The sequence below is a fragment of the Oncorhynchus kisutch genome, linkage group LG7 (genome assembly GCF_002021735.2).
Source record: "Oncorhynchus kisutch isolate 150728-3 linkage group LG7, Okis_V2, whole genome shotgun sequence".
Taxonomy (NCBI): domain Eukaryota; kingdom Metazoa; phylum Chordata; class Actinopteri; order Salmoniformes; family Salmonidae; genus Oncorhynchus; species Oncorhynchus kisutch.
Genome location: NC_034180.2, coordinates 2,817,887 through 2,834,220, shown reverse-complemented (window position 1 = coordinate 2,834,220; position 16,334 = coordinate 2,817,887). Strand labels below are relative to the sequence as shown.

At 49.9% G+C, this 16,334-nt stretch overlaps 1 protein-coding gene across 6 annotated transcripts in view; it reads left to right on the top strand.

The window, feature by feature from the left end:
- The window catches only part of lrba (LPS responsive beige-like anchor protein), a 343,066-nt gene that overhangs the window by 244,870 nt on the left and 81,862 nt on the right, over window positions 1–16,334 (top strand). For all 6 annotated transcript variants that reach the window (XM_031828372.1, XM_031828375.1, XM_031828374.1 and 3 more), the window contains 2 exons: window positions 1,073–1,192; window positions 7,188–7,340. In XM_031828372.1, the coding sequence (XP_031684232.1) occupies window positions 1,073–1,192; window positions 7,188–7,340 (273 nt within the window). The remainder of the gene's footprint in view (window positions 1–1,072; window positions 1,193–7,187; window positions 7,341–16,334) is intronic.

Sequence of the window (16,334 nt, the reverse complement as noted above, 5' to 3'; positions counted from 1 at the left end):
CTTGGTTATTTCTATGTTGTGCTGCTCGTAAAACAGAGAAGCAGCACGCCGAAGCTAAATTCATAACGTGATTATTTCTGTGTGTCTTTGCAACATAAGAGGAACTCAGAATTTTTATTTATTTTTAATTTTTATTAAGTCTTCAATTTAACTATGTTTAATGAGTGGCTATTATTCTGTACAATTTTTTTAACTTCTGCTTCGAAACTACTCAATCTAAAGATTTCATGAAGTTATCTTTCTCCCACGTGGTGCTTTTGCTAGTTATATTGGTCACTGTATGTAACCCTCATCCAGCCGATATCAGACTCTTTCTGTTCCATCCACAGGGGACCATTCTGCCATGCAGGGAGGGATTCTAACCTTCCAGGGCCCTTGAATTGTCCTGTAATTGTCCCAGTAGCTCCCTATGGAAACAACCATTGATCCCATCACATCATTAGCTGGCTTATTACTGGCTTATTTTAAATCCACTTTACCAAATGCCCTTCAAATCAAGTGTCAACGTATGGATGGGATAGGAAGCCCAAATGAACACTAGGGCAGACCTTAAAAGTCCCGGTCCTGTATTCAAAATAATCTCAGAGTAAGAGTGCTGATCTAGAATCAGACCCCCCCCCCCCCCCCCCCCTGTCCATATAAGCGTATTCACTATGAAAGTGTTTTTCACACTCAACAGTTTCCTGTGTGTATTAAGAATGTTCCTCCTCCCAAAGGACATCCAGCCAACTTGACACAACTGTGGGAAGCATTGGAGTCAACATGGGCCAGCATTCCTTTAGAGCACTTTTGACACCCTGTAGACTGGATTCCTGACTGATTAAGGCTGTTTTGAGGGGGTATACTCAGTGTACACATTCAGACTCATTTTACCATAGTATAAAAACGCTTAATCATAAGGATGTGGGGTCAAATGTCATTTCTTCTTCTCCTTTTTCTCAAATGTACAGTACACCACAGTGTCACAGCACACTATTAGGAGGATATGTGGATAACTGATCATTCTCTCATTCTTCTTCTCTCGTTCTCTTCTCTCGTTCTCTTCTATTATTCTTCTTCTCTCATTTTCCAGGAACCCTTCACCACCATGTTCCTCAACTTCCAGGGAGGGAAGTTTGACCACGCTGACCGCACCTTCTCCTCTGTGTCCCGGGCCTGGAGGAACTGCCAGAGAGACACGTCCGACGTCAAGGTAGCGACACACACACACCCACACACACAATGCCTCCACCTCCTCACTGTGGAGCTAGCTGTTGAAAGACAGACAGTGTACCAGAGTATCGACTAGAGAGGGCCTCCGAGGATTGCACACTTCTCTGGACGTTCACACACAAGTTCACACACAACGAGACCCTCAACACCTCCAGACCCTTCAGCAGCCCGCCAGTGTGGGGAGAGGCCACCACTGTCCAGACCCCAGGAGACAGGGAACATACTAGGATAGGAGGAGAGGCCACCACTGTCCAGACCCCAGGAGACAGGGAACATACTAGGATAGGAGGAGAGGCCACCACTGTCCAGACCCCAGGGAACATACTAGGATAGGAGCAGAGGCCACCACTGTCCAGACCCCAGGAGACAGGGAACATACTAGGATAGGAGGAGAGGCCACCACTGTCCAGACCCCAGGAGACAGGGAACATACTAGGATAGGAGGAGAGGCCACCACTGTCCAGACCCCAGGAGACAGGGAACAAACTAGGATAGGAGCAGAGGCCACCACTGTCCAGACCCCAGGAGACAGGGAACATACTAGGATAGGAGGAGAGGCCACCACTGTCCAGACCCCAGCAGACAGGGAACAAACTAGGATAGGAGCAGAGGCCACCACTGTCCAGACCCCAGGAGACAGGGAACAAACTAGGATAGGAGGAGAGGCCACCACTGTCCAGACCCCAGGAGACAGGGAACAAACTAGGATAGGAGGAGAGGCCACCACTGTCCAGACCCCAGGAGACAGGGAACATACTAGGATAGGAGGAGAGGCCACCACTGTCCAGACCCCAGGAGACAGGGAACAAACTAGGATAGGAGGAGAGGCCACCACTGTCCAGACCCCAGGAGACAGGGCACAAACTAGGATAGGAGCAGAGGCCACCACTGTCCAGACCCCAGGAGACAGGGAACAAACTAGGATAGGAGGAGAGGCCACCACTGTCCAGACCCCAGGAGACAGGGAACAAACTAGGATAGGAGGAGAGGCCACCACTGTCCAGACCCCAGGAGACAGGGAACAAACTAGGATAGGAGGAGAGGCCACCACTGTCCAGACCCCAGGAGACAGGGAACAAACTAGGATAGGAGGAGAGGCCACCACTGTCCAGACCCCAGGAGACAGGGAACAAACTAGGATAGGAGGAGAGGGTGGCATCAGTCTCTACAGACTGGTTACCTTTTAGTTGTGATAGAAGTGTTTGATAAAATGTATGGTTTTCTGTGTGGAAATAAACACACTTTAGTTTGTTTGTGATTGATGGATATCAATTGATTTAGACAGTGATATCAGATTTAGCTTATAATAAATAAGAATATGTTCTTAATATGCTTTTCAAAGCTAGGGGGTCAAATGTCAACATTATTTTCCAAACGTATTCCAAACAAACATTCAACTTTCAAATTACACCCTTTTCATTGAATTAGCCTAAAGCCTTCTCAAAGGCCCCTCTTCTCCCTCTCATCACCGGAGAGAGAAAGTGGCTAATCTAATGACCAAACAAACACACTGGTTTAAAAACAACAAGCCCACTTCCTCACATCTTAAACCTGTCCACTCCACAAAACCTGACCTCAAACTGAAGGTCGGCCATTTTACGAGGCCTCTTGCTTCCATGGGGTCGGCCCGGGGAGGCCTGGTGTAAATTTGTCCAGTCTGAGGTGGCGGCACGGCCCCCTGTATTTCCCCCACCTTGTTAAGAAGGGCCGGGGGGGTGAAGGGCTGAAGGAGACCCCCTGTATTTCCCCCACCTTGTTAAGAAGGGCCGGGGGGGTGAAGGGCTGAAGGAGACCCCCTGTATTTCCCCCACCTTGTTAAGAAGGGCCGGGGGGGTGAAGGGCTGAAGGAGACCCCCGGCCCTTCTTAACAAGGTGGGGGAAATACAGGGGGCCTCCCCGCTACACTCTCTGCCCCGGTCCCTCCATTATGTGCAGTGGCCCCTGCTCTACTGTGGTCAGAGGCCAGCTTCTGTGATCCCCAATCCTGTCCTGTCATGGGTCACTGCAGGGGCCATAGGCCCCCTCCCCCCAGTACACTTCAACAGTACACACACACACACACACAACGATGCCTTTGGGCTAAGGCAAAAGGTCAGGAAGGGTCAGGGGATTGTGGCCAGAGGTCATCACGGTCTCTCCTACGCTACAGACAGACTGGACTGGTGTCTTTAACCTGTTATCACCACGTTATGCACTGGGATACAAAACACACTAAGACTTTTCCCCCCCTTTAGGAGGAATAGAAGGTTCTTAGAGTTTCCTACAATAGTCCTGAAGCTAAAGCTAAATGGTATACTTAGCATGCTAAATTGATACATCTCATTTGTAACCCTTCTTTGTTAACAAGGTGAATGAGATCATCCATGCGAGGAAAGAACGTTCTGTTATTTTGACGTGGCTAAACTCAACTCAACATGGAAGCTGTATTATTGAGTGCAGGGTTGAGCCTGGTCCTGTGTGTTTTGATGTGGAGTGGAGCTCTTGTGGTTGATCCACTGTGACAGGTCTAGACTGAGACCAAGCTAGGTTCTCTCTCTCTCTCCCTGGGCTTTCGCAATCAAGTGTTACCGGTAATGCGAGCCATATGTTTTATCATTGGAGGCGAAGCGCGATCAACCGTCAACTCCTTCCAACTCCCCCAGCCACCACTCCACCCGACCCAGGCCCAAAGAGCAGGCCAAGTCTACATTTGAAACAAGATGGCTGCCTGTAATCATAAATGTTTTAAGAGCGTGGGTCACTTGTTAAAAGAGGAGGGTTGGGGCCTTAGAGACCCAAACTGTAGCAGAGGATTGGTCTGACCCACCATAGACCCATAGCCCAGTGGAGAGGGGGCCCACTGTTCTGACCCGCCATAGACCCAAAGCCCAGTGGAGAGGGGGCCCACTGTTCTGACCCGCCATGGGCCCAATGTTCTGACCCGCCATAGACCCAAAGCCCAGTGGAGAGGGGGCCCAATGTTCTGACCCGCCATAGACCCAAAGCCCAGTGGAGAGGGGGCCCAATGTTCTGACCCGCCATCGACCCAAAGCCCAGTGGAGAGGGGGCCCAATGTTCTGACCCGCCATAGACCCAAAGCCCAGTGGAGAGGGGGCCCAATGTTCTGACCCGCCATCGACCCAAAGCCCAGTGGAGAAGGGGCCCAATGTTCTGACCCGCCATCGACCCAAAGCCCAGTGGAGAGGGGGCCCAATAGGCCAAAGGTTCAATTCAAGATTGACTGAAGTAGCAAAGGAGGGGGGAGGAGGCAGGGCAGCGGGGGATTAGTTTGGAACCTTTGATCAGTAGTCTCTGAAGCTTTCATGGTAGTATGACATGGATTGGTTGTGATGACAGAACATGTGCTTGGTTCTTTCTCTCCTGACTGAGCTCCCCTCCGGTCCATCTGTAGGTTTGGATATGTGGTTATGGACTGACACAGGGTATCTCTCCGGCTAGCTACCGCCCCATGTCTCGGGTTACCACCCACACAACACATCTAGAGGAAGTGAACTCACTAGCGTCCTGTCTAATCGTGTATTTGTCTCCATCCTGTTGGACGCAGTGAGGACTGTTCTCAGGTCTGAGTTTGATTGATAGAAAGCCTTCCAGGGATTCTGTGTGTGTTGTTGTGTGTGTGCGTACATGTGCGTACATGCGTGCAGCCCTTACAGAACATCTCATCACATGCGCTGACCAGTTCCCAGCTCCTACCTGTAGCCTATTTGCCAGTATGTATTCGCATGTCAGGTTGTCACACACAGCCATGTCACAGGGAGACGAGGACATGACCGATGGGTGTTGACTCTGGTCTGGTCATCCCTGATGTCAGAATGTCACCCTGTCTCTCTCTCTCTGTCCATCAGGACAGTGACCAGTCAGCAGGCCCAGTCACACTGTGTTCTGTCAAACAGTTCAGGGTCTTGTTCATTAAGTCCTACCGTAGCAAAACCTAGGCACTCCGTTTTGTGCCAACTGAACACGACCTAGGAGACGGTTCACTGGTTCAGCTCTAGTCGGACAGAACTGGGTTGTGTTCATTTTATTTATTTATTTTACCTTTATTTAACTAGGCAAGTCAGTTAAGAACAAATTCTTATTTTCAATGATGGCCTAGGAACAGTGGGTTAACTGCATGTTCAGGAGCAGAATGACAGATTTGTACCTTGTCAGCTCGGGGATTTGAACTTGCAACCTTTCGGTTACTATTCCAACACTCTAACCACTAGGCTAACCCTCACAAGGTTAGGGTTACACACACAAAACGTTTTGCAACTGTAGCAAAACATTTTGCTACTGAAAAAAAAAACAAGTGTTCCTGTTTCAGACAAGTAGTACCTCCCCTGTCTCACTCTGTTTTATTACGTTTTGTGCCAACTGAACATGACCCAGGACACGTTACAAGACAACTGCTCCTCAATGCTTTATTAACAGGTTATTTTATTAGGAGTTACTCACTCATTAGCTATTGTTTTATAGTGGTATCAAATGAAGAGTTATACTTGTGTTGTGGCTTGTCTTCATACTTGCGGTGCTCTGTTTATATACTGGCTGTGGATGTATCATGTTGAAATATGAGTGCCTGCTCCATACGTAAATCCATGGTTCAATTCCCTGCTGTTTGACACTTGTTATGTTGATGGGTAGGTTCAGTATATCACGAGGGGTAGATGTACGCTGATTAAACACGGGATTGACATTGGGTGTCGTGCTATTGTTTGTTGTACGTATCAGGAGGCGCTTGGGAAGTGGGTTAATTCCACACGCGCTTCCATTGTCCAGTCTTACCAGTTAGTTCCACTTGCCCACACACACTCCTAACGACGTTAGTGTTTTATTTCTGTTTGCGGGATGGCAAAGATTTATCACGATATGTTTTGGTTTGCCCCATAATCTAAACGTTTGTGTCTTTCTGTATATGAAGGCATTTCATACACATTGAGGCTGAGCTATGGTTTGTTAGAAATGAAGCCGGGTTTAAAGTTTACACCCTCAGGGTCTTAACAATCGAGCTCTTCAGTTTACACGAACGTTGATGTTTTTCTGGGGCCCATCGTGAAATGTCATAATTCTATAACGAAGTGTTCAACTGTGCAGAGACACACAATCACATTCTGGTGAGTTCTGTGACCTGTCGCTCCTTCTAATCCTTCAGAAAATCCTTTGAGAAGCATAGAAAATAGAACATCATATATTCTGTTTGGCGCTCTACGATTACAGACAACCCCCCTTTCAAAAAGCGTGGAAACCCCAGCACACACACACGCACGCGCGCGCTAGGTTTTGATGTCTTTTATCGGCCTGCCTGCTTGCAGCGTGGTAGCAGGCAGGCAGCAGATGAGCAGTCTGAAATGTAATTTCCATGAGTAATGGCACAGCTCAAGTGTTGCGACTAGCGTCTGACTAGCTGTCTGAGGGACGACAGTGGCAGTCCCAGATTAAAGGACCTTCCGCTCACACACACACATACACACACTCATATATCCACATGCTTTCTAAATGTACTTTACACCATGTCTTCTCTTTCTCTCGCTCTCTTTCTTTCTGTTAATGAACTCTCTCTCTAAACTGTAGCTTCTCACTCTGAAGGTCACAGTCCCCTGTTCTTTCTACCTGGCTGTCATGACGTGGGTCCTCAGTAGTCACATTCTAATGTTGTGTCCCACACACTGAGACTGGAGGCTTTATCACAGAGCATCTTGTCAGTGTTATTCTAATGAGGAAATGGCTTACTGTGATACTGTTCTCCCTAACTAAAAGGGTTGATTTATTGACTACAAATGTGAGACAAAACTATTCTGAATGTACTGTATCCACTATCAGTACATGAACGTGAAATAACTTAGTGAAGGGACGGTTCAGGTTGGCTCTACAGTGTTAATGTCTGTCTGTCTGTCTGTCTGTCTGTCTGTCTGTCTGTCTGTCTGTCTGTCTGTCTGTCTGTCTGTCTGTCTGTCTGTCTGTCTGTCTGTCTGTCTGTCTGTCTGTCTGTCCAGGAGTTGACCCCAGAGTTCTACTACCTCCCTGAGATGTTTGTAAACGCCAACAACTACAGCCTGGGGGTGATGGAGGATGGGACTGTGGTGTCTGACGTGGAGCTACCGCCCTGGGCCAAGACCCCCGAGGAGTTTGTACGCATCAACAGACTGGTACGTCACACACGCGCACACACACACACACACACAGCAGTCCTCTTCCTCACATGTCATCAAACCACTCCTCTGAAGCCCTGTCAGATCCCTACCCCTCCTCCACGCTAGGCTAGCTTAGCAGGAAATGCTAATGTAAGGAGACAGTGTTATTTCCTGCCCAGCTCCGGTCCCTTCCTGTTACCTGATCCTCCCGCTCCTCTGACATGACTCTGCTTTGCCAGCAGACTTATCAAAGACCATCTCACACAGCCAAGGAGTTATTGAGGAGGATGATGTGGTGTCCAGTTTCTGATCTCTCCCTCCTGTCCCCAAGCACACCAGACCTGTGTATACTTAGTTGTTGTCAGAATTACTGTCGTAGTTTTATAGCACCACAGTGACTGCAGTGTCCTCTTACACACAGAGAAGCAGCAGAGATTGTGCTCAAGATTAGATTCCTCCTCTCTCCTATTTCAGAAGTTCCAGAAGGTCAAAAAGCTCCATGTTTTTCTGGTGTCATGCTCAAACTGTTTGTCACCTCTGTTTAAACCACTGCGTTGAAGATTGTAAAATAATACCGTCTCAAACAGTCTAATGGCTTCCTCCCCCGTCCCTCCTTTCCGAAACAAGGATTCACATAAACCACCCCTGACCCTTGAGATTCTCTCCCAGAGACATAGTGCAGAGCTAATAACCATGGAGCTATGTCCTGCCCTGCCACATAGTTTGATGATGCTACTCCTGGCATGTCTGTTAGGACCTAGACACTTCCCACCTCTCTCCAGTCTCTGCCCAGTGGTAGTAATGAGTGGCTGATGAGGCAGCAGGGAAGGCTGTGGTGATCAGGCTGTGCTCTGTGACCTGTGTGGTCGTGTTAATCAGGACGCTGATGGGACTCAGCCCACGTCATTAATCACACAACCTAAGGTGTGACACGCCAACGCCACAGAGGTAGGGAGGGGGGGGGGGGGGTCAATGTACGCACACACATGCACATAGACTCATTGCCACACACTCTCAGATGGACAGACCAATGTCTGACACACACACACACACAAGCATGTACACACACACACATTTCCTTCCAGCTGGGCGTGTTATCCCCAGTCAGATGGCTTGGCTGTGTGGTGGTTAGACAGTTGGACATAGTACTGCTACAGCAGTGTTGTGTTCTGCTGTCGGTCTGTCTGTCTGACTGCCTAGTGGACAGATGATCTATAGAGCAGGCTGTTACTGCAGATGTTACAGTAGGTAGTCGGACCACTGGAGCCTAGAGCTAATTAGCGGCCAGGGCAGCATTTGGCTGGCTGACAGTTTGACTGCCGTTAACCCCCAACGCTGTAAGGTGCACTGCTCTGTGACACTGTCTGGCTGCAGCGGTGAGGGGGATTCAGTGACGAGTTCTTCACATGGAACTCAAATGTCCTTATCACGTCTTAACGGTCCGCCTTACCGCTAAGCATAGCAGGATCTCCTGATCTCTTCCACAGAGTATCACTGAGCGCGGTCATGAATTATGTTTGTTGCTGTGATTCAACTGTTGTGTGTCCGTACTGGTCTAGTTTCCCTTCGCTGTAATTCCCATGGTGCTCTGTTTTCCTCCAGGACCGAGGCAATTATGTCCAACCTAGAACAGACTCTCACACACAAACACACACACACACACGCCATTACAGTGCAGATCGATCCAGCCCTTTGTTTCTCTCCTCCACCGTGTGCCAATCCTGCCGATATCGATCCATCCTGCACAGCAGAGCAGCTCGGCAGCAAGAGTAGAGGACAGGCGGGCAGAGAGGAGGCGTTGAGATGCTCCTAATACAAACAGGATGTCAGGGTGCCTGGCTTTGTGAGAGAACAACACAATGGAAGTAGATCAAACAATAGTTACGTTTCATTGGTATTTGCCTACTCATCTAGTATCAGTTGTTGTCAATATTTTTTTAAAGAATGTAATCTGCATAGATGAAGAGCCGTGTTTCAATTATCTGTTGAAACTATCTACGTTCACATGTTTTGTCTGGACGTCTTCATGCATTTCCCATGAATACCTCTTCAGTAGGAACAGAAGTTCCTTTAGTCGATGTGTTCCAGTGGGACGTCGTATGGTGACGGAACAGATATTATTGCCCGCAGGGACAGAGCTGTCAGCAGTGTGTCTGTGGTGTCTAGAACAGCCCCCGCTCCCCAGCTGTTATGGAATATCTGACAGGCCGACACACCTGGGGCCACTGAGACAGACTCTCCCTCAGGAGAACGACGAGATATATTGTTCTCCGTCTTGCTAAATGTTATTTCAATGCGCCCTCTTTAAGACTGTGTGTAAGCTGGATGTCACAGCAGGCTTCCCTTTACGGTGGTAGAAAGAACAGAGGGAGGACATTGACATTGTCGCTGAAACACGTTGCTGTGTCACAAGATCAATTACAACTCGTATGAGATGGAGAATGTCCAGCGAAAGAGAACGGAACGCAGGTTAGTTTGATCTGGAATGAACATGGAGTGTCTTGAACGCTCCTGGGCATTAACCCTCTCATTCTAGAGAACACGTCCTCCTCACATACTGACACCATTAGAGGAAGTTAGTCCCGTCACCCTGGGGAAGGGAAGGGAAGGGAAGGGGAGGGAGAGGGAGGGAGGGAGAGGGAGGGAGGGAGGGAGAGGGAGGGAGGGAGGGAGAGGGAGGGAGGGAGGGAGAGGGAGGGAGGGAGGGAGGGAGGGAGAGGGAGGGAGGGAGAGGGAGGGAGGGAGGGAGAGGGAGGGAGGGGAGGGAGGGAGGGAGAGAGAGAGAGAGGCGGGTTTCCCCTCATGACTGATAGCTGGCATTAGGTGGTTCAGCTGGCTCTGGTGACATTATGAGAGGGGGACTGAAGGAGATGAGCAGTGAGGGGTTGAGAAAGAGAGTCTGAGATGAGAGGGGGAGAGTTAATGGGTCTGTTTGGCTCTTTGAGCTTGTCGTCTGCTCCTAATGGCCCAGCAACACCACGGAGGGAGGAAGCTGCTCCGCTCGTTAATTAAGCACCATAGATGATTAACAGCTAATTAAAGCCCAATCTGGGAGGGCCATTAAACCCTCCACATGGAAGAGGATTGTAGTGCCACGTAAAATTGGCAGGTTGTTTTTTCCATTTTGCATCAGGGAGAGGGAGTGTGTGTGTGTGTAGTCTACAGCTTGTGTAATGTTTTTGTAGTGTGTGAGGTTTTTGTTTGTAAAATTAGCCTGTATTAAGTTTCCATGTGTGAAGATTTAGGCCTCATTTATTTTATATTGGAGTAAAGGAGAACACAATGTGTTCTAGTGCCATTTATTTTACATTGAGTAAAGTGGCATTTATTTGGGGTATTTGCATCTTGTGTGGCTCAAGTTTCACAGATGTGTCATGTTCACAGTATTCTGCAGTACTAACCAACCACACAGTATTACTGCTGCATGCCTTTGTCTGAACGCACTACATTCCTCATCCTTACTCCCCTCTACTCCCCTCTACCACCACCCACCCCTCTACCTACAACACTCCCTCTACAACCTCTACAAACCCTCTATCTCGACGTTCCCTCTACAAACACACACACCCCTCTACTCTACTCTCCCATTCCCCCTAGTCCCCTCTATGCCCATCTACTTTCCCCTCGACAACAACCCCTCTACTCCCCTCTACTCCTCCCCTCTACCAACACCCCTCTACTACTACACCCCTCTACAACCCTCTACAACCCTCTACTCCCCTCTACTCCCCTCTACAACACCTCTACAACCCTCTACAACCCTCTACTCCCNTAAGCACCATAGATGATTAACAGCTAATTAAAGGCCCAATCTGGGAGGCCATTAAACCCTCCACATGGAAGAGGATTGTAGTGCCACGTAAAATGGCAGGTTGTTTTTCCATTTTGGCATCAGGGAGAGGGAGTTGTGTGTTGTGTAGTCTACAGCTTGTGTAATGTTTTTTGAGTGTGTGAGTTTTTTGTTTGTAAATTAGCCTGTATTAGTTTCCATGTGTGAAGATTTAGGCCTCATTTATTTTATATTGAGTAAAGGAGAACACAATGTGTTCTAGTGCCATTTATTTTACATTGAGTAAAGTGGCATTTATTTTGGGGTATTTGCATCTTGTGTGCTCAAGTTTCACAGATGTGTCATGTTCACAGTATTCTGCAGTAACTAACCAACCACACAGTATTACTGCTGCATGCCTTTGTCTGAACGCACTACATTCCTCAGCCTTACTCCCCTCTACTCCCCTCTACCACCACCCCTCTACCTACACCCCTCTACCACACACCTCTACACCCTCATACTCCCCTCATAAACACCCCTCTACTCCCCTCTACACCCCTCTACTCCCCTCCATTCCCCTCTATTCCCCTCTATTCCCCTCTACTCCCCTCTACACCCCTCTACTCCCCTCTACTCCCCTCTACCACCACCCCTCTACCTACACCCCTCTACAACCCTCTACAACCCTCTACTCCCCTCTACTCCCCTCTACACCCCTCTACAACCCTCTACAACCCTCTACTCCCCTCCATTCCCCTCTATTCCCCTCTATTCCCCTCTACTCCCCTCTACACCCCTCTACACCCCTCTACACTCCTCTACACTCCTCTACACCCCTCTACACCCCTCTACTCCCCTCTACACCCCTCCACCACCTCCCCTCTACACCCCTCTTCAACCCTCTACACCCCTCTACTCCCCTCTACTCCCCTCTACACTCCTCTACACCCCTCCACCACCTCCCCTCTACACCCCTCTACACCCCTCCACCACCTCCCCCTCTACTCCCCTCACTCCCCCTCTACAACCCTCTACTACACCCCTCTACTCCCCTCTACTTCACTTCCCCTCTACACCCGCTATTCACCCCTTCTACTCCCCTCTTAAACCCTACTCTACACCCCTCTTCAACCCTCTGCTCCCCTCTACAACCCTCTACTCCCCTCTACAACCCTGTACAACCCTCTACTTCCCTCTACTCCCCTCTACACTCCCCTCTACATTCCTCTACTCCTCTCTACAACCCTCTACTCCCCTCTACAACCCTCTAAAACCCTCTACTCCCCTCTACCACCACCCCCCTACTCCCCTCTACTTCCCCTCTACAACCCTCTACACCCTCTTCAACCTCTACTCCCCTCTACACCCCTCTACTCCCCTCTACACCCTCTTCAACCTCTTACTCCCCTCTACACCCTCTTCAACCTCTACTCCCCTCTACACCCCTCTACTCCCCTCTACACACCCTCTTCAACCTCTACAACCCTCTACACCCTCTTCAACCTCTACTCCCCTCTACACCCTCTACAACCCTCTAGAACCCTCTACAACCCTCTTCAACCTCTACAACCCTCTACACCCTCTTCAACCTCTACTCCCCTCTACACCCTCTTCAACCTCTACTCCCCTCTACACCCCTCTACTCCCCTCTACAACCCTCTACTCCCCTCTACACCCTCTTCAACCTCCACAACCCTCTACACCCTCTTCAACCTCTACTCCCCTCTACAACTGTCTACTCCCCTCTACAACTGTCTACTCCCCTCTACAACTCTCTACAACTCTCTACACCCCTCTACACCCCTCTACTCCCCTCTACTCCCCTCTATACCCCTCTACTTCCCTCCCCTCTACACCCCTCTACTCCCCTCTACTCCCCTCCCCTCCACCACCTCCCCTCTACAACCCTCTTCAACCCTCTGCTCCCCTCTACAAACCCTCTACAAACCTCTGCTCCCCTCTACAACCCTCTACACTCCCCTCTACAACCCTCTACTCCCCTTACAACCCTCTACACCCACCACTCTACACCCCCTCTACATCCCTCTACACCCACCACTCTACACCCCTCCACCACCACCACCCCCTCTACACCCCTCTTCAACCCTCCACCACCACCCCTCTACACCCCAACCCAGCATCACCACCCCTGTCCTCCCCAACCCTCCACCACCACCACCCATCTACACCACAACCCTCCACCACCACCTCTCTACACCCCTTTTAAATCCAAACCACCACCCGTCTGGCTCCCCTAAACACGGCTCCCAGGCTTATACAGCTCCAAGATTCATGACCCTCATTGTAAATACATAGGTTTGGGATGTACCCAGGATTACTGGGATTGTAAACAGGCCCACGGTGGAGAGACCATGTCTTTACCTTAACCACGAACATACACATACACACACACATATACACACACACACACATCACACAGGGCTCCCGAGTGGCGCAGCGGTCTAAGGCACTGCCTCTCAGTAATAGAGGCGTCACTACAGACACCCTGGTTCGAATCCAGGCTGTATCACAACCAGCCGTGATTGGGAGTACCATAGGGCGGCCCACAATTGTCCCAGCATCATCCGGGTTCGGCCGGGGTAGGCCGTCATTGTAAATAAGAGTTTGTTCTTAACTGACTTGCCTAGTTAAATAAGATACACACACACTTTACTCTGGTCTTGATGTTGCGTGACACAGAGATCAGGGGAGATTGTTGATTTTACCACAGGGTCCGAGGAGAGGTTAAGAACTTGATCCCCCCTCGCCAGATAACTAGACGTCTCTGGTCACTGTCATGTTTCACCGGCATTCCACAATATATGACAAATACCCCCTCTGTCCCCCTCTACCCTCTCTCTCTCTCTCTCTCTCTCTCTCAGATATGTTTATGATTAGGGTAATAGCAGGGGATCATGTGCTTTGGCTCAACCAGCCACCGGGGTTACTGGTTCTACTAGTCACATACATGCCCAACCTGGAAGTGGACTATGTCGTGATCTTAATAGGATGAATATTTGATCTTGATGAATACATATTTCCCCTTCAGTTTATTGTACTCCTTCAGTGTGGCTCCTCTCACTCATCTAACCTCTTGTAACTCTGCTGACAGCTCCGTAAACTACACGCATGGGAAAGGACCGTAAGGCCATAAGAACACGATGCTCAGACCTCTTTATAAAGAGTGACAGGAACATCCACTAACCCACCCAGAAAGAGAGAAATGTCGAGGGGGGGAGACCCCACCCAGAAAGAAAGAAATGTCGAGGGGGGAGACCCCACCCAGAAAGAGAGAAATGTCGAGGGGGGAGACCCCACCCAGAAAGAGAGAAATGTCGAGGGGGGAGACCCCACCCAGAAAGAGAGAAATGTCGAGGGGGGAGACCCCACCCAGAAAGAGAGAAATGTCGAGGGGGGAGACCCCACTCAGGAGCTGCTTGGTGGGTCAAACCAGTTGACTGATGGAACAGAAGCTGAGCGAGACAGTGTTGAACACAGGTCTACACTCCAAACCCACCACGGCTTCTCCTCGTCTTTTTGGAAGTGTCAAATATCTGTCAGGTAGTCCGACAGCCTACAGGAACACTCCCCTCAGGTAACTGGGACAGACGAGACGGTCGTCTTCTCTGTGAAGTGCCTGTAGACGGCAGCTAGTCCTTTAGTGTGAAGTACAGTAATGGGGACACACACACACACCGTTTGTTTGTTGGGAGCATCACACTCGTAAGCCGGCGGTTGGCTGTCTCTCCCTACTCCACCAGCCAGCCGGGATCAGTGAGTCAGGCCGTGCTGAGAGACGAGAGACCCTTTAACTTGACCCATATGGTGTTACTCACTGAGACCCCATAACGATACCCACCCTACTCTTCTGTTCTTCTCTGTCCAAGCACTGAGGTCTGTCAACTCAATATGCTGACAGCCCCTCACGCAAAGTGTGTCAACATATGGGACAAGGCCATTATCCAAAATGGTTGAAGTCTATGAGCATGTGAAAGAAAGGGGTAGATTGGGGGGTGTTTTGGTGTGCTTGAGTTAAGCTATGTGTCAGACTGGTTTTTTTCTTCCGATCAGACATTTTGAAGTGATGTTTGCTTTGCTGATCGTATCGTGCCCCTGGCAGATTCATAGAGCTCCCCCCTACACAGAGGTGTCATCAGGGCTGTGGGAAGTGTCAGAAGGAAGGGAATGTGTGTGTGTGTGTGTGTTTCCCACACGCCACCCTATCAGGCTGCTCTGCTCCTTTGGTATGACCACCGGCTACACGGGGTCAAAGTTCACCCATGTTTACATTCGCCTCTCATCCCCACAACTCTCTCTCCCAATACAATCAGGCAGGCACCAGCCGGGGACACCCGTAATGCTCACTCCCTCTCTCTCTCCCAGGACCCCCAGAGGGACCGCTGTGAGAGTTGAGGTTAGCCGCTAATACCGCTAACTGCTAACAGCATAGTCCCTGAGTTAATGAGTGAGAGCACCGAGTTAGCCTAACGTAGCGTTAGCTTAGCTTAGCGCTGATCCATCCAACTGGCATGGGAGTCTGTGAGGCTACAATATAACATTACAAGGCCTGCGGCAGGGTGGGAACGAGCTACAGCGTCTGGTCAACGTCAGCCAGCGCTCTCTGAAGGGGTATTGTCATATGCGAGGGCAGACATGTTTACTGTGTGCTCTGTGTTTTACGAGCTCTAACCCCTCCTCCTCCTACTCTCTCCTCCTCTTCAGTGATGTAATGGAGGAGGCTGAGGCTGAGGGAGCCTGAGAAATGGCATGATCTATGGCCGCTGACACACTCACTCGCTAATGCTGTCTCTCTCCCTCTTGCTTCCTCTCTCTCTCTCCCATCCTCTCTATCTATCTCTCTCTCCCTTCCCCTCTCTCCCCCTTCCCCCTCTCTCTCTCTCCCCTTCTCCCTTCCCTTCTCTCTCTCCCTTCCCTTCTCTCTCTCCCTTCCCTTCTCTCTCTCCCTCTCTCTCTCCCACCCTCTCTCTCTCCCTCCCTCTCTCTTCCTCTCTCTTCCTCTCTCTCTCTCTTTTCCTCTCTCTCTCTCTTTCCCTCTCTCTCCCCTCCCTTCTCTCTCTCCCTTCCTCTCTCTCCCTTCCTCTCTCTCTCTCTTTTCCGCTCTCTCTCTCTTTTCCTCTCTCTCTCTCTTTCCCTCTCTCTCTCTCTTTCCCTCTTTCCCTCTCTCTCTCTCTTTCCCCCTCTCTCTCTCTCTCTCTCTCTCTCTCTCTCTCTCTCTC